The 23,161-nt window shown below is 43.7% G+C and overlaps 2 protein-coding genes across 5 annotated transcripts in view; both read right to left on the bottom strand.

The window, feature by feature from the left end:
• Positions 1-14,816, bottom strand: part of LOC143878678 (uncharacterized) — a 30,944-nt gene extending 16,128 nt beyond the window's left edge. For 2 of the 3 annotated variants that reach the window (XM_077380932.1, XM_077380933.1), the window contains exon 1: positions 14,451-14,816. In XM_077380932.1, coding sequence (XP_077237047.1) covers positions 14,451-14,565 — 115 coding nt within the window. In that variant the 5' untranslated portion in view covers positions 14,566-14,816. The remainder of the gene's footprint in view (positions 1-14,450) is intronic. The other variant, XM_077380931.1, reaches the window with a different exon arrangement.
• A 4,726-nt stretch (positions 14,817-19,542) lies between these two features.
• Positions 19,543-22,370, bottom strand: LOC143880452 (dof zinc finger protein DOF3.2-like). 2 transcript variants are annotated; one of them, XM_077383474.1, is made up of 3 exons: positions 22,252-22,370; positions 22,107-22,143; positions 19,543-20,531 (listed from the first exon to the last, which is right to left on the bottom strand). In XM_077383474.1, the coding sequence occupies exons 2-3, from the start codon at positions 22,131-22,133 to the stop codon at positions 19,713-19,715; spliced, it is 846 nt and encodes a 281-aa protein (XP_077239589.1). In that variant the 5' UTR covers positions 22,134-22,143; positions 22,252-22,370; the 3' UTR covers positions 19,543-19,712. The 2 variants fall into 2 exon arrangements, with proteins under 2 accessions (XP_077239589.1, XP_077239587.1); XM_077383472.1 differs by having other exon boundaries at positions 19,543-20,584; positions 22,252-22,301.
• Positions 22,371-23,161: the final 791 nt, after the last annotated feature.

The following is a 23,161-nucleotide window of genomic DNA, read 5'->3' as shown; positions in this document are numbered from 1 at the left end:
GCCTACCAGCTAGAGCGCCTTGACGGAACCCCAGTCCCTCGAAGTTGGAGCATGGATAACCTCTGAGAATTTTACCAATGAAAAGGTAGGGTAGGGTCCGCGTTTTTGTTTTTGTTTAGATATGACAAGTGTTTTTGTTTGTTTCTTTTTTGTGGTTACTGGAAGCAAAGCCGTGTTTTTCGTTTTACAAAATCAATGGAATAGCATTTCTACCTGAGCTACGCGCATCTCCACTTTCCAGCCCACGATAAAAAAAGGGTCCGAAAGAAGACAGGGAGTGAGACAGAGGTAACATCGGGGTCAACCACCCCGAGAATACCCTAAAACGCTCCCCATGAAAAAAGACAGGGAGTGAGACAGAGGTAACATCGGGGCCGATCCCCCCGAAAATACCCTAAAATGCTCCCCATGAAAAAAAGACCGCCCCTTTAAGGTCAGGCGGGACCCATTAACCCTGAACCGATCACTCGAGGGGAAGATAGTCCTTCCACAAACACGACGCCCCACAGGGTGCACCAGAAGTATTCTCGGCGATCAAATTGAAATTCAATACCAAAAGGCTTGAATAACCCGGAGCACATTGTAGATAAAAAAGAAAAGAAGAAAGAAAAAAAAGAGAGGAAAAGAAGAAGAAAAGAAGGAGAATTCAAAAAGTTATTACAGACCCAACGAAGAAAAAGAAACGTAAAATCCAAAGGGCATCCTGACATCACTGAGCCCCCTCAGACGTCTCAACGACTACAGGATCTACCAGGGCAGCCGCCTGCTCTCCGACCAGCTCCGGTACTTCCACTGGTGCCGGCAAAGGATCGACCTCAGCCTCGTGCATCAGCTTGTCAAGAGGGAAGGAAGGATCGATCTCTTGAACCCGCCGCCGGCATTCAGCAAAAGCATCAATCTCAATATCCACGCTGAACGCGGCCGCAGCCTTGAGAAACTCCTCCGAGTCGCGCCATTCCTCCAGTGCCTTCGCCAGTTCCCTGGCATGCGTTCGTCGAGCCACCTCCTCCGCACAGCCTCTCCCTTCTATGGTTATTCGGAGGTCCGCCCGAAGTTGAGCAACAGTATCATCAAATGCCACTTTTTCCGCCCGGGCCTTGTCCAAGTCCTCGCTCAGCTTCCGGACTCGCTCCTCAAAAGCACTTATCTCAGCCTCATCCTCCAGCAGGCACTGCACCATCCTCCTGGCATAGCTTTGAGACTGCAAAAGCAAGCCATCAGAAAATTTCCAACTTACGATCTCAAAAACAACAAAAAGAGAAAAGCATAATCAGAAAAACTGGCCACCCGGTACTTACGCAAGATGTCGACTGAAAATACTGAGCCCCCAGGGCCCTACGATTAAAGCCCTCTAACTCAGCTTCGTCGCCAGGAAGGGCGGTTGTCACCCCTAGCTCCACCCCAACCCGGGGATTCGCAAGAACGCTATCCTCAACGCCAATCTTCCAGTCAGGTTTAAACAGCTCTCCTCGCGCCTGAAAGCACTGCGGAGAAAGCTCCACCCGCTCCAGAAGAAGTTTGGTCAAACCGCCCCCTCCATCCGACTTGGCACGTCCTCCGTAAAGGCAGGAGGATGCACCGCACGGCCAGCATCCCCCTGTCGAGCGCCAAAAGGGACAACCCTCTTGGCGGAAGGCTCCGACTGTAGGGGAGAAGGTCTAGCCGCCCCCTTTTCTCCGACCGATCGACCAGACGAGCTGGACGGTACCGATGCCGGAAGCCTCGATTGCGACCGGCCCAACCTGGCCGCGGCCATAAAATCAGAAGGAATCTTCTTGCGGCTCACCAGACCCTTCGTCGCCGCCGCGATCCCCTTCCCCTTACCAGCATCACCGGAAGAAGACATACCTCCTGCCAAAACAGGATAACAACAACCACTCACAACGAAGGAAGACAACAACTCAAAAAATATATGCCCAAGACACATGTGGACAAACACAGGAAAAAAGGCTCACCGTGATGGTTGGCGGAACTCTCCCCCGTCCCCCCTCGCCCGTACAGCGGGGCCTCCTCTCCGTGGCTCCCAGCAAGCCGAGCCTCTTCAGACCCCTCTCCCACCGGAACTCGGAAACATCAATAGCCTCCCCTGAGACGAGTTTCCTCAAGTCAAACTTACTACAATCGGACTCGTCAGGGAGGGACTTCCTTCGCCATTCAACGGAGCGCCTCCATGAACGAGGAAAGCCCCAACTAGCGTCCGACAGAGGGACAATAAACACATACTCCTCCTTCCACTTCTTAATAGAAGAAGGCAAGTTCGCCGCAATCTTCACCTGCGGACGTTGGGTCAGATACAACCAGTTGTCCTCCCCCTTTACAAGAGGACTAAGGGCAACACAAGCCCAGAGCAGCGGGAGAGTAGGCTGAGCCTTATGAAGACCCGCCTTAGCCACAAAGGCCAAGAGAGTGCGCCAACTATTAGGCGCCAGTTGGGAGGGGGCCACTCGGTAAAACTCAAGGGCCTACACTATAATACCCAAGAGCGGGAACCTAACCCCCGCCCGAAAAGCCTCCACGTAGAAAGCTACCTCTTCCTCCGTGGTACCTTCACACACCCTCTCTACAAAGGAAGGAACCCTAATCCCATAATCATCGGGAATGTGGAACTCCCTCCTAATCTTCTCCGCCGCCCCTTCTCCCAAAGTGCTCCTAAAGCACGCCACCCTACCAGGACGAATAACGGCACCAGACCGAATGTCCCTAATCTCCGCTTCACGAGTAGAAGAAGCTCGAGCGAGAGATTCCGAAGGAGCGGCCCCCACCGATGATCCAGAGGCCCCGGAGCTATCTTTCAACACCGTAGGCTGCTGTACATCTCGAGAGTCGCCGCCCCCTCCCTCTACGAACAACCACCTCCTTTTTCTTGGCGGAGCCCTCTCCACTACTTCTACCGACTCAGAAGAGGAACTCTGAGGAACAGTCGCGACAGACATCGTAAACTATCAAATGTCGGATGAAATAAAAGACACATAACTCACCAGAAGAAGGTTGGTGAAGAGCAATATGTAGAAAAATCGCCGCGGAATAAAGCCTGTTTCACCCAAGGAAGATGAAGAAATAAAGCAAAGAATGAAATCCCTCAAAAGGCTTTAAAAAGGGCTAGGGTTTCGGCACGCGTCGATTGATCTCCCTTCCTTTCTAATCCGATGGGACGCGCACACGTGGCACCGATTGGGAAATTCAAGGGAACCGCCAATATCGAAGCGCCATACTGAAAAGACGTCGCTACCCCTACCGCTAAGTAACTTCCCCAGCAAGCCATCCATAAACCCTCCCCACGTACGACGGCAAAAGGCTCGGGTCCCATCACAAGGGCCCGGCATACAAATCCACAAGATGGAAAATGCCACGTACGATGGCAAAAGGCTCGGGACCCCAGCACAAGGGCCAGGATACGAATCCACAAGATGGAAAATACCGCGTACGGTCGGGAAAGGCTCGGGGCACGTCGCAAGGACCCAACGTACAATACCACCAAGCGAAAAAGTACCAACCACAGCGACAAGGGCTCGGGTCGCGCAAGAGAGCAAACACGCGAAGGGAAAGCAAACATAAGATACAAGTCGAAAAAAAAAAAAAAACCGAAATGAAAAGGGCCATTCATAACTATTTCCTTCTGGCCCACAGGCCTACAAAAAGGGGAAAGTGAGAACAAAAAAGATAAGGGCACGTAGGCCCCCAACAACAAAAAAGGAGGGGAAAAGCCTCCTCCTAAATCCCGCTCACCCCACCGCCCCCAGCTCAGAGCGACCGGCCGCTGAAAGAGTTCTCCGCATCGGAAAGTTCCTTATCACTGTGCTCCTCCTCCGAAGAGCTCCCCCAAGGGCGATTCTCAGCAAATCGGATCTGGTCATTTAACCACCGCACCCGGTTCCTCAACAAATCATTCTCCCCACGCAAAGCCGCTATCTCTCGATCCATGTCGATCATCCGGCTACAAACCTCCATTTTCCTACGATGGACATAAGAGAAGAACGAGCGGTGGCGATGGGCAAAAGCTTCATGGGACTCCCTCTCGTAAAGGGGAGGAAGATGAGAGCGCGGGGAAAGCCTTTGAGGCGGGTTCCTCTGAGGAATCGTTTGCCGAGGCCCCAACCCGTCAGGGTTAATCTCGGGGCTACTGGGAGGACTCCCCTCGATAGCAACTCTCCCCTCGCCACTTATAGAGAGACCTTGGAAAGACGACGACATCTCCGACGAGCCCGAAGAAAGGCCGAAAGAAAGCAAAGAAGGGGAAAGGAACGGAAGGGTAATCTGCATACAAAGCAGAAGAACTCGCTCCTTATAAACCCTATGGAAGACTCTCGGGTAGGAAAGCGAAGCGACTCGCCTACGCGTGTCCGTTGCCCATTGGATGGCCAACCAGCACCGCATAATGACACCGCAGTTCCTCGGGAAGGAGCCGCCGGACGAAACGGCACGTCCTCTCGTACCCCAAGGCTCCCATAAATGCTTTCGTCACGATATTCCTTAAACCAGGTAAACAAGCCTACTCCCTTGGACCAGTCAAGGGACCAAAGGTAGTATTATGATGAGACATAAAAAACGGCGCCGCTCTCAGCTTTCGCCACATGTCGCCCAGACACCTATACTGCCAAACCTTCGTAAAAAGAGCCGATGGGAAACGACAAGACCGTATGAATTCGACACGTGTCACTTCCTCGCCGCCCAAACCTCACCATCACAGAGCACCTCTGATTCTTCCCCACCAAATGAGAGGGAGGGGCCCGGAGGTAAGAAACCAAGCAGAGGGGCCCGACCTCAGTCCCACCAAAGAAAAACGCGTGCCACGGCGCACGAGCACAACAGGCGAAGGAAGTTAAAAGCGCCAGGAAAAGGCTCAGGTTCGGACAGAACGACACAAATCCTCACAGCAAAGATAATTTACATCAAACAGATGGAAAAACAGCACAAAGAGACACGGCACCGATTCATAAAGATAGTCCATTCACATCCTCCTGGCCCACAGGCCTACCAAGAGAAAGGGAAACAAGAAACAGAAACAGGGCACGCAGGCCCCAAAATCCCCGATAGGGAAAAAAAAACACGCAGAAAAACATGAAAGGTCAGGGACTAATCGGAAGAAGACTCCTCTCCCGAAGGGTCCCCCTCCTCCTCCCAGGAGCTCTCCAGCAGGGGGTCCACCTCATATTCAAACAGCTGCTCATTGAGGAAGCGAACCTTTTTCTGCAAAGCCTCGTTCTCCCGCTTCAGGTCCTCAATCTCCTTACCCATCTTCGAAACACGGCCACGCAGTTCCGTTCCCTGGCGATAGGATCGGGAGAAAAATGACCACTCCCTGGCGACACGGGACCGAAACGACTTGTCTTCCCTAGGCAGGGAGGAAAGGCGAGGGGGGGGAAGCCCGAGGAAGGGCTCGAATTCCTCCTAGCCTTCTTCCGACTAGCCGCAAGGTCCTCCTCCGGATCAGATGACAAGTCGGGGTCACTCGACTATTCCTGGGGAAGACAGACCTTGCCCCTGACTCGCGAAGAAGAACCAGACATGTTGTTGAAGAAGGCACGAAAGAACGCCTGCTACAAAAAAGGGGGACGGAGAGCCACAATAAAGCGCCAGGGTAATTTCCCTTCCCAAGAAAGGATTCCTGGTGCCTCGAAACAAGGCAACCCACCTAACGACGCTACCGCTTCCCGGGGATGGCCGCCGGATAAAACGGCACGTCTCCTCGTACCCCGGAGCCCTCATAAATGCCCTCATCATGACGTCTCTCGAGCAAAACGTTACTCCCTTGGCCCATTCAATGGACCAAAGGAGTAAGGGGGAGTTATGATGGGACACAAATACGGCGTCGCTCTCAGATATCGCCACGTATCGTCCATGCACAAGGAAAGCCTAGCCATTATGAAGAAAGGCGTTGGAAAACGGCAAAGACCATGCAATCATGACACGTGTCACCGTCCAGGCCTCATCATCACAAGTTATGGAAGGAAATATCCGGCAAAGCCGCGCGCGCCGGCGAGACAGGGGAACGGCCCAATCCTGCAAAGGAAGGTTTTCTCTCCATAATGATGAAAAGGCTCGCGCACCTCCCTTTAAAAGGGAGGGAAAGGATGACACGTAAAGAGCCACGTTTTGAAGGGAGACTTCCCCCATTCTCAGCTCCCGCAGAACAACCAGAGAAAGAGGCGAGGCAACAACAGAGGAAATTAGGAACTCGATCCTACTCTCCCTGCTAATCCCCTCCGGCCCACTCATTCACTCACCCAAAAAAGAATCCGCGTTTTGGTCCTGGTAAACCTGATCAAACCCCTTCCTCTTCTCGCTGTCCTTTATATTGATTGGTCGAAGGATCTGACTTGGGTGTCAAAGTGGTCGTCCGGGACACACCCCGGACCCCCTTTGTTTGTGATTGCAGACCCCGCGGAGGCCCTCTACCGACCGCGCGATCACAGATCCGGATTCAGACACCATCAGTGGGTTTCTTGCAAAGGACAAGAGAAGAAATGTAGGATCAAGATGAGGGTTGTTTTGGCTAAGATGGGAGAGAGGTGTGTAGAGATTAAGATTACGGGGTGCTATTTTGGCTAAACATGAAAGAGGGTGTGTCATGAATGAAATCAGGGGCTTGAAACTTCACCTAATGATGAAGATAGCCAGACAGATAGAAATAACCTATCTGCTTTTTTGTCTTTCAGGCATGTCGGATCTTACCCTTTTTTTTAATATTACTGTACCTCTCTTCATTCCTCATCTAATACGTGCCCAGAAAGGGAAGATTGTGATTTTTTTCTTGAAACAGCTGGTGAGCACAGAATCAAGAAGAAACTTCTGACTTCTGAGGTTGTGGACGAGGGCAAGGTCTCCCAAGGCAAGGGGAAGGTTGCTGAGACAGCGGTCTTGATGCGCTCAGCGGCATCATCGGAGTTTCCAGCTTGTCAATGATCATGATGCAAGGCAAGGTGAAACTCGGTGTAGCGTCTCTCAGGCTTTTGACTTGCTAAAAACAATGTCATTGATTTGCAATGGGGGTATGTTGAGAAACATCACCCCCATGAATTGTATAGTATACCTAATTAGCCCATGCAGGTTTTTTCAAACTTGTCAAACACTTCTCAGATGTGTGATTGGGTCGTGCGCAATGTTAGCACTTTCTACTACAACGTCCTCTATCACTACATTGGCCTCCCCCTTCCTCACAGCCATGACCTTTGACAATACAACTGTGGCCAATAACAATATCATCTTTGCAACTAAAGATGTTAAAGGCAGACTCATCTCCTACATTTCATACGTGAAGATGACTTGGGATATCCTAACCATAGTTACCGGAAACTCCAGTAGGATGAGAATCTTGCTTCCTCAGAAGCTCACTTCGGATGTTAAGTTCTTCTTGCTTCCCAAATCTGAAGGAAGCCAGATCAAATGGTGCCTTTCTGTCGTGGGGTGCTTATGGGAAAACGTAAGTTTTTTTGCTTAAGGAACAAGTATCACAAGGAGAAAAGGCAAGGGAGAAGTACTAAAATAATAGATTTATTCATAACAAGCCTAGATCTCAACATAGAATGTAGTCTTTCCCTGTACAAAATCGTACGTGACAATAATTTATGTCTCAGACAACAAACATTTTTACTTGAAAAAGAAAGAAAGCATGCAAGTGGAGGAGTAATCCATTTATGCACATCAAGGAAGTGCAAACGTCCATGCTTATGCCCAGTTCTGACCACCTTCCCTGTGCATGTCCTCGTATGACACATCCAGAAGAGTAAGGCCAAGAAATTGTCTTTAGTTAATTGTCACACAAATAACAAGTTTGAGGAAAGTTTAGGAACAAAAAAAACATATTTTACTGGAAGATAAGTGGTACAAGGGGTAGAAAGAGAAACGGTTCCATATCTAATTATTTAGTCAATTGTCCCAAAGTTTGAGGAAAGTTTGGGAACAACAAAAACATCTTTTAGAGGAAGATAAGTGGTACAATGGGTAGAAAGAGAACCCCGTTTCCATATCTAGAAATGAGTAGATCTTCATTGGTCATGACATTTGTTGGTCCAGTGTATTTTTGAACTTTGCAAAAGATTATATGAGACTCCAATCATGTGATTGAAGGCAACTGAGTCTAAAATCCATATGGAAGTAGTTGATGTTAAGGGGTAACTAGGATTATAGGAAAACGCGGCCAGTACCAACCAGAGGTGTGGAAATAACACCAGGAAGAACAGCAGCAATGGTCTCTTGACTAAGTTTTTGAATTGCATTCATGGATGGTTGAACTGATGGAGAGACCTAAACCTAAACTATGTCAGTATGGACATGATATGCATGATGAATGCAACCTAGACGACCAAAAGGAGGGCCAAAGGAGTTTGCTTGACAAGATTGGCAGCCACTTCCACCACAATAGGAACATGCTTTCTGCTTCTCATACTTGGAGGGCAACTGTCCAAGTACTTTACAGAATTGCACCTTTCTTAAGTCACGTGGACGATTTCAACTCATGTCACCCTGACAAAAAACACCGTAATGTGTAGAACGGAGAGGGATGCAACATTGATAAAGGCCTGCGTACGTATCTGAGTTTCTACCTCAAGAAGTTCTGGCAAAACATAATATAAATCAAGGAGTTTGTCCTCAACGAATAATATTATTACGAGTAGTTTCAAACTCAGGATCCTCTTAAGGAACTTCAAGACTTGGCCCTTCTCCTGTAGTTGTAAGAATTGTGTGGTGGTATTGGCATCAGGCTAGTCTGACGACCGATCACGGTTCGTTCATGGATGGGCCGTTGAGAGCGTATAAGGTGTGCAACAGCTATTTCACACTCCAAACCTCCATAGAAAGGGTCCTAAGGTCCCTAAATACTCAACCAAGACACTCGATCCCATAATTGGCCAACATACAAGTGTTTAACCCTAAGTGCCATCACTTTGCATATCTTTGAGGTACTAGTGAGAAAATGACTTGTATATTATTTTACTTACTGTATTGAGAACTTCAATTGTACATGCACATTATAGAGAAGGTGTTGTTTGCTATTCTTCTTGTTGTAAATTGGTGAGAAGGGCACTGCATCCATGGTTTGAAATTTCAGCCGAAATCCGAAATTTCATTTGACCGAAATTTCGGATTTCGGCCTGGGCCAAAATTTAAAACCAAAATTTTGTTTTCAGCTGAGGCCGAAACCAAGACCAAAATTTCAATCCTTGACTGCATCAACCTTCGGTCTCAAGGCTTGGGGATAAAGCCTTGGTTTGGTGGGAGGGCACCGGATCAACCCTTGGGAGCTTGTAAACAGTTTGGTCTCCACCTGTAAGAAGCCCGGGCTAGTGGATCCACGAGAGGGATATCTCGTGAGAATGGACGTTAAAAACATTGGTGCGCATACTCTCTCTCTCTCTCTCTCTCTCTCTCTCTCTCTCTCTCTCAGGTTGTGAGTACCCTTAAGTTAAGGAGCATTTAAATGCTCTTGGAAACATAATTTAACCCTAGTTGGGTCAAAAACTCGCTTACACAGAAGTTAAATTCTGCTTGCTTTCAAAATTTAGCGAAAGCACACTTGCCCTTAACTAAGTATGCTGTCTGTTTTGGTGATTATTTTTTCTTAAAAGATATATTTTCCCTTTCGAAAATGTCAAATGAGCATTTAACATATTAAAAAGGCATTTTAAGTTTCAAATAAAATTATGTAAATATTTTTCAAAAAATTAATATGAGAACTAAATAAATAAAATATGTGAAATTGTAAATCCCTAAACCCCCCCCCCCCCCCCCCCCCCCAGGGAAAAAAAGCTACAACAGCACTCTCTCTTTTCATGCGATTTAAACTTGTAATTCTAATAAGCTGTGAATTCCTCATTCAACTCCCACTCACTTCTCTCTCTGGCAACTATGCTCTAGACCTTTCTTAGATATTCTCTAACTTTAAAACACTCACAAAAAAGTCCTAAACAAGCTAGAATCCTCTAAGGACAGTACTACTTTCCAAAGAAAAGTTGTCAAACTCTCCTCTAAAAATGTTCTTTTATGCTAAATTGTTTCTGTTAACTTACCAACTTCTCCAAAAGCTTAAGCTGTTGGAGAAAGGCGTTATTTATCTTGTATACTTTAACACTCCCCCCCACGTGTGGCCCACTTGGCAAACATGTGGCACATGTGGTCCCACTTTGGGCGGACCATCGCATGCGGATTTTTGCTATCCGGGAGGTTTGAACTCGAGACCTTTGGCTCTGATACCATGTTAACTTACCAACTTCTCCAAAAGCTTAAATCCCTTCATTCAACCTTTCTACTTGAACCTACACTTCCTCATTTCAACATAGTAAATCTAGGAGCTTTTAGACTTTCAAAAATCAACCAAAGCCTTCCAAAACTTTCAAAATGAAATCACTAAAGTTCATGAATATCTCTTTTTTGTACGAAAATCCTTTCTACTCCAAATCTTTGTTTGACAGAGCTCTAGTTTTCCACTATCAAAATGCAGTAAATCTTTAATTGCAAAAAATAAATACCAAAAAGTCACATAAGGCATGGACCCATCTTCAGAAATCAAAGGATTTATTTTATTTTATTTTTGTTCCATTGCCTTCAAATAACCAACAGCCTTTACAACCCAACCTTGAAAAATCGCGCTAATTGCAGATAACATAGCAGTCTTTCACTATTAAAACGATCAAATAGTATTAGTAATGTTGGGAAAGTTGCCTTATTTCCCACGTTTGTTTTGGGAAGGCAAAATAGAAAAGCTATCTTGTTTCCTAATGTGATTAGGAGTGAGAGAGAGAGCCTCGGCTAGTTTCTTTTTAAGAGGAAATAAAAAGAGATGTTTCTCTCTCTTGGTTGAGATTAACGGCAATAGTGGGTTTCTCTTTGTGTGCGGCAAGGATGTGGGCTGCAACAGGGTGCTTTTGGAGTGTGTCAGCTACCTCAAAAGAGTGAGAGAAAGAGAAAGGGAAGAGAGAGCAAGAGAGATGGAGAAGGAGAAAGGGGGTTTCGTATTTGGGTTTTCTTCTCGGGGTTTTCTCTTGGGTTCTTTTTCGGGTTTCTTCTCAAGTTACACTCTTGTACGGTCTTGGGTTTGAGAAGCAAGGAAAGGGTTGCGGGTTTGTAGGTATAGGTTTAATCCCATGTAATCCTTGTATATTGTTTTCTCATAGTGGGAGATCGTGTTTCTCGCCCGTGGAGTAGGCTTCGCCGAACCACGTAAAATCTTAGTGTTCATCTTGTGGCTTGTTTGATTATTTTACTTTTTCGTCAAATTTATGCGTGAGCAGATTCTTTTGCCCACTAGTTTTTTTCTCAACGAGTGGTATCAAAGACATGGTTGGAGCGATCGTCAAGGTCGGGTGGAGTGATCGTGTGTGTTGTGATAGGATCGTGGTTAGAGCGTTCGTTGGTAGTAGAAAGATTGTCCAAGAAAGATTCTTGTTCAAGGTGGAGCGTCACACCGTGAAGTACAGTATAATCTGAGATGGCGGTAAAATCAAGTTCTACTTAGTTCAACATCAACAGATTTGACAGAAAAGACGGTTTCACCCTATGCCAGATGAGGGTGAAGGACATCCTAGTTCAATAGGGATAGGTTAAGGCGTTAAAGGGTAAAGATGGGAAGCCAAAGAAGATGATGGATGGCGAGTGGGAAGACATTGAGTCGAAGGCAGTCGCACAATTTGACTATGTTTGGCAGATAGCATTATGTTTAACGTTATAAAAGAAGAAGATGCGCCTAAATTATGAGAGAAGTTGGAAAAGCTTTACATGTAAAAAAGCTTGGCCTACTGGTTGTATCTGAAGCAACAATTGTACGGACTGAAGATGCAAGAAGATGGGGATCTTTTGGAACACATCACGGTGTTCAACAGGCTTATGGATCAGCTCCACAAGATTGATGAAAAGTTGAAGGAAGAAGACAAGGCCCATTTGCTTCTTACTATGCTTCATAATTCGTATGACAACTTGGTGACGACTTTATTGAATAGTAAGGATACGATAAAGTTGGAAGAAGTCACGACGTCACTCTTATTGAATGGGATGCGAAAGAAACCTGTTCTTGGTGGAAGTGAAGAGCACGGGTTGGTTGTTCATGGTGGAAATCAAAGAGGAAGGTCGTCTGACAGGGGATCTAGAAAAGGCAGGTCAAGATCCAGGGCGGGCGAAAAGGGCATGCAATGTTACTGTTGCAAGGAATATGGTCACATTAAGCGGGATTGTCCGAAACGAGCTCACCAGGCGGACAATGGTGCAATGAATATTGTGGTGTCGGTAACGGATGAACAGAGCGAAGAGTTTGGAGACATTCTCACAGTTTCCACAGGTAATCACACGTTTCCTCATGAGGAGTGGATTTTAAATTCAGGGTGCTCTGTTCATGTGTGCTCCATGAGGGAATATTTTGATACGTTCCAGGAGACAAGGGCGGGTGTAGTGTCCTTGGGTGACGGGTCTACTTGTGATGGCACAGGAGTTGGAACGTTGAAGATAAAAAAGTTTGATGGAGTGGTTCGTACCTTGGGTGGTGTGGTGTATGTCCAAAAGCTACAGAAGAATGTAGTATCTCTTTGCCGATTGGACTCTAGGGGTTACAGGTTTTCAGCTGCAGGGGAGCCATGAAAATCACAAGCGGTTGAAAGGTTCTGATGAAAGGAGAAGAGTGTGGTGGATTCTATCGTCTAGTCGGGGACACGGTGACTAGTGTTCCTAAGATCATGATGGCCAGTTGGAAACAGGGTAATTGTTTGCGCACATGTAGGGTCATCTTCGCAGTTGGTGCAGAGACGAGTTTCCGGGTTGCAGACGATGGCGAGAAGGTGACAATACCTGCGTTGGGAGAATGGATCGAGATCCCTCTCTAAAGTTGACTGGGTGAGTCAACGGGTTAGCAACTACACATGTGCATTGGTCGTGTTGATCGAATCGGGTGGAGTCAGAACCAGGATGGTTCGAGGGTGTCTAGCTGGTACTTTGGAAGGCCAATTGTGATTTGCGGCGATAGCCGACCGGTGGCTACATCAACGAAAAATCTTCAGGTGGCCGGGAAATAAGCCAAGGTGGAGATTGTTGGAAAAGTTGCATTATTTCCCACGTTTGTTTTGGGAAAAGCTATCTTGTTTCCTAATGTGACTAGGAATGAGAGAGAGCCTACGGCTAGTTTCTTTCTAAGAGGAAATAAAAAGAGATGTTTCTCTCTCTTGGTTGAGAGTAACGGGAAGAGTGGGTTTCTCTTTGTGTGCAGCAAGGGCGCGGGCTGCAACAGGGTGCTTTTGGGGTGTGTAAGCTACCTCAAAAGAGTGAGAGAAAGAGAAAGAGGGAGAAAGAAAGAGAGGTGGAGAAGGAGAAAGAGGGTTTCGTCTTTGGGTTTTCTTCTCCGGGTTTTCTCTTGGGTTCTTTTTTTGGGTTTCTTCTCAGGTTACACTCTTGTACGGTCTTGGGTTTGAGAAGCAAGGAAAGGGTTGTGGGTTTGGGGGTTTGGGTTTAATCCATTGTAATCCTTGTATATTGTTTTCTCATAGTGGAAGATCGTGTTTCTCGCCTGTGGAGTAGGCTTCGCTGAACCACGTAAAATCTTGGTGTTCATCTTGTGGCTTATTTGATTATTTTACTTTTCCATTTAATTTGTGTGCGATCGGATTCTTTTGCCCGACGGTTTTTCTCAACAAGTAACAATAGGAAAAGGCTTGGACTGGGAACAAGGTTTCGCAACAGAACTAATGAAGCAGGATGTTAGGATTCCATCAATGCCGAGTACGGAGGTGGGATGTTCGCTGATCTTCCCCATTTTATAAAAATTTTGGGAATCTGAGGTATTCCCATGAAATGGCATAAAATAAGGAAAAAATCATAATAATGTGGAAATAGTCTCCCCTAATATTTGAACAAAAAATAGGAGCTGGTTGTAGCTGTTGTCTCTTTTTCACATCTCAACATATAATGCATTGTGTAATCATAAGGATAACAATCATCCCTTGCAACCTTCTACCCCCTGCACACATGAAAAGCACTTGGTTCACAATATTTGCCTGTTATTTCTCACACATTGCAACCTATAATTCATTGTGTAACCAGTAAGGAAATAGATCGATGTTTCACACGCATCCTTCAACCAATTTACATGGAAAAAAAAAAGCCCTAGTTAGATCTTCTTGCTGCACTTTTCCATAGAAATCACAGTAAAATACGAGAATGAAATGGCAAATACGTACACAAACAACTACATGCGTCTGAGCAATGAACAAGTTCCTACAACATCAATTGAAAAATAAAGCAAAATGCTTTCATCAGAATGAAAACAAAGCCATAAAAGAGCAAGCGATAAAACAAGTAAATGTTAATCGTCATTAAAAAAACAAAACCATAACATACGCAGCAGCTGAAGCAACAATGACAGCATAGAAATCCTAAATCTTCACAAACAACAACAAATTTATCTGCAAGATAGGACCAGACCCTAGATCGGCATTATTAAAACAGAAAATCAAAAAGGGAAACTAAAACAGTACCAGAAGATTCCAGATTTTGTAAGGAGTGTGAAGGCGAAGCTATTAGAAAATCGTCCTCTGAAGAAACATCGATGAGAGAGAGGCGATCCATCTTCAGATCCTTCTGAGAATCCATGGCAGAAGCGATAAGAATTTCAGAGAGAGAGAGAATGTTAAAAGGGAGGGTTTGGGTTTTTTTTTTTTTCCTTTGTTTAAAACGGTTCTAATGACTTAATGAGAGGCGGAGGAGCGGGAAAGAAATTTTGCTTTTGGGCTCTCGAAATGAGGATGTGGACCTCACATGGTCAGATCGTTACAAAATCAACGGTTTAACTTCTCTTGCTTGAAGGCTTACTAGATTAAGGGCTAGGATCACGCGATCTAGATGGGGAAAATGAAAACGGGCTGGAATTGAGTTCCTTGGTCAGATTAATGACAGATTACCTCAATATATTGGACCTTTCGCTTCTTTGGGCCACCCCCTTCTAGTGTATTTAGGACTACTCTTTAAAAGTGCAAGGGTGGCCCGGGGAGGAAAATGGGGCAACATTATCATTTCACTATGTCCCTTTTTTCATCTAGTGAATTTATGATTACTCTTCTACACTGCGTGGTGTGGCCCGGGGAGAAAAGGGAGTGAATATATAATTTCCCTATATTCACCCCCTTTTCTTCCTAGGGCCACCCGGTTCTTTATGACTACTTTTTAAAACTACAGGGGGTGGCCCAGGTAGGAAAAGGGGCTGAATATGTCCTTTCCCATTATGCATTTGATTTTACCAAATTTTTTATGGGCCCAAAAAACTGAATTTTGGATGTTCCTTTTGTAATTCCAGGGTGCGTTGCAATTGGACAAGCAGTCAATACATAGAGGGTAAGGCCGAGCACTCGATCTAGTTTGGTCTATTGGATTTAAAGCTCGAACCTGAGTTGCGGGACTGCCACCATTGACCGCTCGAATTCTCCATTCTTCATATAATCCGTGCTCAGCTCCATGATAGCACTAATGTTCTTCACAAACGGCTTGCAAAAAGTAGCCAAACCGTGGAAATGCACCCTCATGAAAGCTAGTAAGTACTGACAAATCTTGTTTAGGACCAGGCCAAGATGCAAATTTACTGGGCTAATTTGGTCCTCTTTAGATCAATTTCTTACTTTGGGTCAAGTTTGAAAGACCTTAGCTAGCCAACCTAATAATTGTGACACAACCAATTACTCCAATCACTTAAGCTGCTAGAGTTTTCTTTTTCTTTTTTTCTTTTTTTTGATGACACAGGGTATCCCCGCCCCATTTTAGGGCGGGACTAGTCCCTATGCATCAAGTAACTCCCAGGGGACTTGAACTTGCGCCTATGGTGAACAAACCCACAACGCTAGCCGACGTGCAGCTGATAGAGTATTTATACTCCAACACTCCCGTGTGGCCCATCTTTTTGGTTGGCCTTGCAGGGAGTTGTTCAGTTTTGAACCCAATACGGGCCGTGAGGCAATAGCTATGATACCAAAAGCCCATCTTTTTGGTTGGCCTTGCAGGGAGTTGTTCAGTTTTGAACCCAATACGGGCCATGAGGCAATAGCTATGATACCAAAAGCTTAAGCTGTTAGAGTTGGTGTTATTCATTGGTAGAGACTTCGAAAACGAAATCCCGTCTAAAAAATAAAGACAGTAGTGGAAATGACAGTTGTTGTGCTCATTTTCACCGTATTAATTGTGTTTCATTGGAATTCGAGCTCTCTTCAATTATTTTTTTTGTCAAAGGATTCCCATTTTGCTAGCTGAGAAATCATTTATACTTCAACATTTATAAGCCTACTTTTTTGCTGTAGCGAGAGAAAATTGTTACAAAGGAACCAGCATTCTTGATTAACGGGCATTAAAAATGGGATTTGCTAGGGTCCATCGCAAAAGGGATTTCGCAGCACGTCTGTCATATGTCAAACCAGCCACCTCGTGAATGAGACAACAATTCCTTTAAAAAACTGCCCCTGTCCTGTCAAAACATGAGGTGAAGAATGGTGAGCCCTGCTCTATCCATGGCTAGGATGGAAATTATGAGACCCACGCTCTCAAAATATGGAGTAAAATGGTGAGCCCCCCACCCTATATAAGGATTTGCAGCATTTGCATGGACGTGATGGCCCCCACTCATGGTGGTAAAATTTTGGGCAACACCAGTTAATGCATTCGTTTGGATAGATGTGGTGGGCCTTATCAAAACATGAGGCATAAAATGGTGGGGCACCACCCATGCAATCCAAGAGGTGTAAAATAGTCTACCATACAGAAAATTCAAATGAAAATTAATTTTGTGGAAAACCTTTTCAATAAAAAGAAAAATGAATGACAAGGGAAAGAAACATGTTTAGCATATGGGATTTACTAAATATATTAAGGGCATGTTCTGGGTTCTGCAGGTTTTGGGCATCGCCATCACACGTCGGTTTGGTGAACAATTCTTCAATTTCTTTCATTTACTAAAACCATAAATTCCATTACACGAAGGCTTGCCAAATGCGTCCTAAATTATCAAAAGATGTGTGATTCAAATAAGATAAGTGATATATTCGATCCCTTTTCTTTCCCAGCTCACCCCGCTTTAGTGTATTCATGACTACTCTTTTTAGGCTAAAGTGGGGTACTGGGGATGAAAGGGGGGCGAATATATCATTTCCATTCCAATAATTCTTAGGAAAAATTGCCAATGGGGGACACCAAAATACAGGAATTGTGAACGGGAGACACACTTTTGTAAAATTGTTACAGAGGGACGAAATGGAGGCTATCAACTCTCTAACAGGGTGTTATCAACCCTCTAAATGGGGTTATCAAACTCTCAAAAGGGGGTTATTAGCCCCCTTTAACAATCTTTCAAAATTGTGTCCCCCGTTCATAATTCTTGTATTTTGTTGTCCCCATTGGCAATTTTTCCTAATTCTTAATCTCAGATGAGTCCTGCCTACCCATTGGACGATCCCAACCATGTTCCATTTCAAAAAGACATTTGTACCCTACCTACCAGACCTGCAGACACAATTAAAACAAGCGAGAACGACTAGGCAGAAAGTCATTGTTACGGATTACAATTAATGGTAAAAGACAATTTTCTTACTGGGACGTGAGGCTTACGGATTGAAGGCCTATAGTAATCTGAAAGAAAGTTATTTTTATGATCATTGATAAGAGGTAATTTTTGGATTCTACATATTGACACTTGTGCTGGGGTTCCACGTGAAAGGAAAGATCCAACATCTGAAAGATGGGTATAAGGACTTGAGCACCCTCCCCTTAATTAACAGGTAGCTTTTAAGGGCGAGTTCTACCCGGGTCCCAACAAATGGTATCAAAGCCGGGGCATGGTAACTCCAATATACCCTATGGATGGAGAAAATCCCTTAGGAAGGATCTCGGTAACCTTGGTGTACCCTCAAGGGCCGTTTGCATATGCGGATTTTAGAGTCCAGGTTTTTAGTTTGAAAACAGTGTAAAAGAGGGTTCATGATCAAGCTGTTGCCGCTGTCCTGGCAGCGTTTCTTGGATTAATTTTAAGTAAGAAAATCAGGTTTTAGAAATCTCTCATGCATCCTGAGATTTCTAGAACCTAGAAAAATGGGAGGATCTGCTACTCTCTTGATGCCATAAAGAAGGGCGAGAAGTAAAAAACAAGTCAAAAACAATAGCTGGTCCGCTTCTTCTCGTGTCTTTTAGCTACAATTTTGAAGAAATCCCAGATTCTAAAATCTGCGTATCCAAACGGCCCCTCAAGGATGTAGAAAATCCCTCGGGGAAGATCTCGTAGTTCCTGCTCCTCTGTGGAAGGGCAAGATTATCCACGTTGCTTCAACATAGAGGGGGGAGATTGTTGGAGGTTCCAAGTAAAAGCAAAGATCCAATATCAGAAAAGTGAAAGGATATGGATGGGCTTATAAGGACTTGTGCACCCTCCCCCTAACCGCTAGCTTTTAAGGGTGAGTTCCACCCTGGTCCCAACAACACGTAGGCATGCATGTGAGATCAAGGTCGTTGATCTTTTAGTTAATTTATTTTGAGGTTGACTCACATGATCTTGGTTCCAATCTGTTTAGTTTTTTTGTGCAATCAAGATTCTTTATCGTCTTTTGCAACCGGCAGTAAACAAAATCATATACCGGCGGTCAGTTTAAACCAACTGTAAAAGAGTGGATTTAGCAGCGGATAGTTGAGCCGGCTGGTATAAATTTTACCAGCGGATAATATATAACTTTTACCCAGTGAAACCCAAGATTCTTGTAGTGTTTGATCATGGATTAAGGGCGTAGATCATCTTATCAATGTAATCTCAAGGACATTTGGGGCCGGCCTTTTCATTGCCGATTGAACGAATGGATCTTATCACCTAAACCCGGGAGAAGTGGGGCCGAATAAATGTATTTTAGGAAGGAGCCAAAAAGTCACCGACTTCCTTGTTTGCATTTACCAAAATAAACACAACCAACATTCAACTTTCAATGCATGGGCTCGTTGACAAAGTTCAACCATCCTACGGTTATGATCACCTGCTAATTGGTCTAAAATTCATCGGGACCCACTAAAAGCTAGGTGGAACCATCTCACTTTTCTGCCAAATGTACGGTGTTGATGGGCTACACACTCTTATTGGGCTTTTAACTCTTACACTATCCCTGAATAATGCTTGGCATGGATTTTGCAAGTTTTCAGGTCCAAACCTGAACAAAACAAACAATATGATATGGAAAGAAGTTCATGCCGGCCACGCTATGGCCTCCCAAATCCAACTTCGATCTTGTTGCCAAAAACACCAAAAATCAATCCTGAAATTGACGCATATCTCACGTCAGAATCCACTATCCTTAATTACTTTATACAGGTAACAGATTATTCTGTTAGAAATCATTTAAAATATAATAATCTATTCTCCATATGCTTCATCTACGGACACTGAGGTAGGTAACAATCATGAAGAGAATATATTGGAAATACCACCCCACTTCCATCCAAAATCCTGCAAAATCCTAACAAACTCCAACGCTACAAAACCCAAGATGTCTTTCCTTCATTCCCAAATTAGAAAAGCAATTCATGCTTCCATTCAAGTCACAATCCTTCCTCATCAGCTAGAAAACAAATCTAAAGTTTTCATTACATCAATATTAAGTTATCAACCAACGTACCCACCATAAAAAAGAAAAAAGAAAAGGAAAAAAATTCTAATCTCTTGATACAACACAGAGGTTTGAAACAAGCTTTTTGAGACTCTTGAGAAAAAAGAGAAAATGTTTGAAAATCTACACTAGAGGGCTGTTCATAAGCCCATGCCAAGATGATCCAATCCCATTCCAATAGTCTTTTCCTGATTCAACAGCCATGTTTCCCTCTCCACCAAGCTGCCATTGCACCCCCCATAAATCTTTATTCTCTCCATCCATATCTTTGCAAAATCCTTGTTTTACTGTAGTTGTGGGTGTTGTACCACCCACTTCCTCAAAAGACAATGCCACCTCTTCACCTCCACTTCCACTATTGATCATCTCCCCCATGTTTCCATTTCCAAATCCATGGTATAGATTTTGGAACCCAGTTGGGGCATCAAGGAAACCACTCCTTATAGCATCAAGAAAGGCAGGACAAGTGGTGGTGTTGAGGTTTCCTAAAATATCCGTGTGGGTGGTGTTAGGGTATCCAAAAATAGAAGTGTCTTGGTCATGAAGGCCCAAATGTGTTGTGGGTTGTTTGTGGAGTCTAGCAAAAGCAAGGGTGAGATCATTGGAGTCGTATGTTAAGGATGGGAGAGTAGGAAGTGGGTTGGAGTTGGTGGTAAGAGCTTGGTCTTGTGGCCTTTTTGTAGAAGAGGACCTTTTGTTTTTTCTACAGCCTCCTCCAACAGGAACATTTCTCAAAGTGCCTCCTTTAGTCCAGTACCTCCTACATGCCTTGCAGAAGTACCTTGGTTGTGAGAGACTGTAATTGTTGTAGTAGCAAAACTTTGTGTTGGTGGAATCACACCTTGGGCACTTCAGAGCTTGTTCTGGTTGGGGTCTCAGTCTCCTTTCTTGTTGTGGTTTGGGGCAGATCAACACATCTTCCAATGAATGGGTAACCATGGCCTGGGAAATTTTGCAAGAATGGAAAGACAACCCAATTGTTTGATTTAGTAGACCTGAGAATGCAATTTGAGTAATTCAACAGATAAAATTCATGGGTTTGTAAGGTTTTATTGATCACCTGAAAATGCAATTTGATTAATTAAGCAGATAAAATTAATGGGTTTGTAAGGTTTTATTGATCAGAAGAGTTGCTTGTGAATCATGAATAAAGAAACCCTTGTAGCTACTTGAATGGATTTCCCTGAGAAGGGTTCAAGATGGTTTGATCATTTAAAGATTAATCAGAAGCTAAGCAAGAAAAAGAAAGACATCACAAGATGACTTGATCATTTAAAGATTAATCAGAAGCTAAGCAAGAAAGACATCAAGATGGTTTGATCATTTAAAGATTAATCAGAAGTTAAGCAAGAAAAGAAAGACATCACAATTCATGGACTAGTAGATATGAGAGTGCAATCTCACTTAATAGATAAAATTCATGGGTTTGTTAGGTTTTTGTTGGAAGTTTTTTTTAAAAAAAATATTGAATAGAGAAAAAACCTTATATGTAGCTTCGAGAGTGAATTGAATTCCTTTTAAAAGGTTCAAGCAGGTTTGATCATTTAAATATCATAAGCCATGAATAATAGACAATATAGAAAAGCTTAGGTGCTAAAATTATTCAAAAATCAGTGGGGGCTTATGAGGGGTTGCAGATTTTGTTGTGTTCTTTATATTGCCTGAGTAATCAAAGGCTTTATTTGGCAATGCTCATTTTCCACCTCTAAGATTGGTTCACTTCAAATCAAGATCTATCATCTTAAATTTGTTCCATAAAATAGAAGGAGAAAAACTTAAAAATGGTTTGTTCAATTGGATGATTATCACCTTCTAGCAAATAATATGGAAATCTTGAAGTGGTGGGTAGCTGGGAAGCTTAATTATAGACCTCAAACATTTATTTATTCTAAATTAATGTCCACAACCTTCCATAAGGGAATAAAAAGATTTTAAGGAAACTGAATGATAATCAGTTCGAGCAGGCAAAAGGTAGAAGTGATCCTTGTTATGGTACTTAAATTCACAAGGTTTGAGTCGGTACCCATTAAAAATTATCAAAGATCTGTTTTTTTTTATTAATAAAAAACCCTAAAATCAGATCGGAGGGCTGTCTTCTGCCAGACTAATAATCAAATCTCTGTGAGCAATACCCAAGACCCATAAAGTCAAACAAAACTAGAATCCATCCAAACCATTTCAGCTCACACCCATGTCAAAAAATTCAATTCAAACACCTTTCTCATAGATTCTGTTATACAAAAGATAGAAAGAAAAAAGGTGAAGAAAATATAGAGAGTGAGAAGGTTTGAGTGAGTTAGAAACGGTTTAAATTTTTTTATCAAAGATCTGTTACTTATTAATTAGTAAATAAACCATTTAATCAGATGGGAGAGCTCTCTTCTCCTGTACTAAAAATCAAAGCTCTTTGATCAATACCCAAAACCCACAAAGAAATCAAAACCGTTTGAGCTCACACCCATATAAGAAAATTCAATACAAAACTGTTGCAAAGGAAAGGAAGAGAGTTGTTCTTGCCTGATGTTGAGCGTCTGAAGGGTCCATCCATGCAATCCTGAAAGAGAGAGAAGTGAAAGTGTCATGCACTGTAAGGAAAGAAGATGATGTATATATAAATAATAATAAACATAGAGAGAGAGAGAGTAATGATTGTTTGCCGTACGAGATGATCGATGTTTTAGGCTTGCACGCAGAGAAAGCATGGAAAATTCGAGTCGATCTGCAACGGATTCATAAGGGAGGGTGGGCCCCACTGGCGTGGATGCAACAATAATAAAGATCCGCCCTTACATCCCATTTAATCGCCGATTTCTTCTTCTACTCCTGTTAAATAAATTAATCAGAGCACTCGCATGAAAAATCTTTCTTCCTGACGCATGCAGAAAAAAAAAACAGTTTTTTCTAGGCCACCGAAGTTTGCACTACCATTTATAATTGCACCAACTCATCTTGTCTTTTATTGTGGGCAATGATAAATCGACCCCCAAAAGTCTTAAATGAACCTCCTCTGGGTTAGAGAGAGAAACAGGAGAGAGACAGACACATAGGGGGCCGATTTAAGATATATGGGGGTCGATTTATCACTCCCTTTATTATTTAAAGAGGTGCTAAAGCTTACCGGAGTTCCCTCTCGTAAGCCAATCAAAAAAGAAGAGAGACAAATGGAGTTTGTGGAATCATTAAAACATGGTAGTGCCAATATAAGGAGCATTTTTCTATTTTCTTTGTCTATAAATGAGAAATTGGGAAAAAAAATGAGTCAAGCTAAAAAACCTGTTTGAATTGAAGGATTTTTTTTTTTGGGAAAAGTTTGAGATGGAAAATTATTTCTACATTTCCTACTTTTTTTACACACGTATATCATTGTAAATAGCACTTCCTCTTGGTTCAAGCGAGGGTTTTTCTAATGATCCGACCAGGGCCTAAGGAGATGTTCCATATTTTGATTTCTTTGTTATTATTCACTCTAGCTAACAGAAGCCACACAACTGAAGTTAGCTCTAGTTATTGAAGTTAAAAGAGTTCTTCAACAGGGGGAGGCAAGCGTTGGATTTACAAAGAACTTACCTCGT

The sequence above is a fragment of the Tasmannia lanceolata genome, unplaced genomic scaffold, assembly GCF_043159265.1.
Source record: "Tasmannia lanceolata isolate RefF3 unplaced genomic scaffold, GAP_Taslan_0.1 ptg000006l, whole genome shotgun sequence".
NCBI lineage: Eukaryota > Viridiplantae > Streptophyta > Magnoliopsida > Canellales > Winteraceae > Tasmannia > Tasmannia lanceolata.
This window is presented reverse-complemented; position numbering and strand designations above follow the sequence as displayed.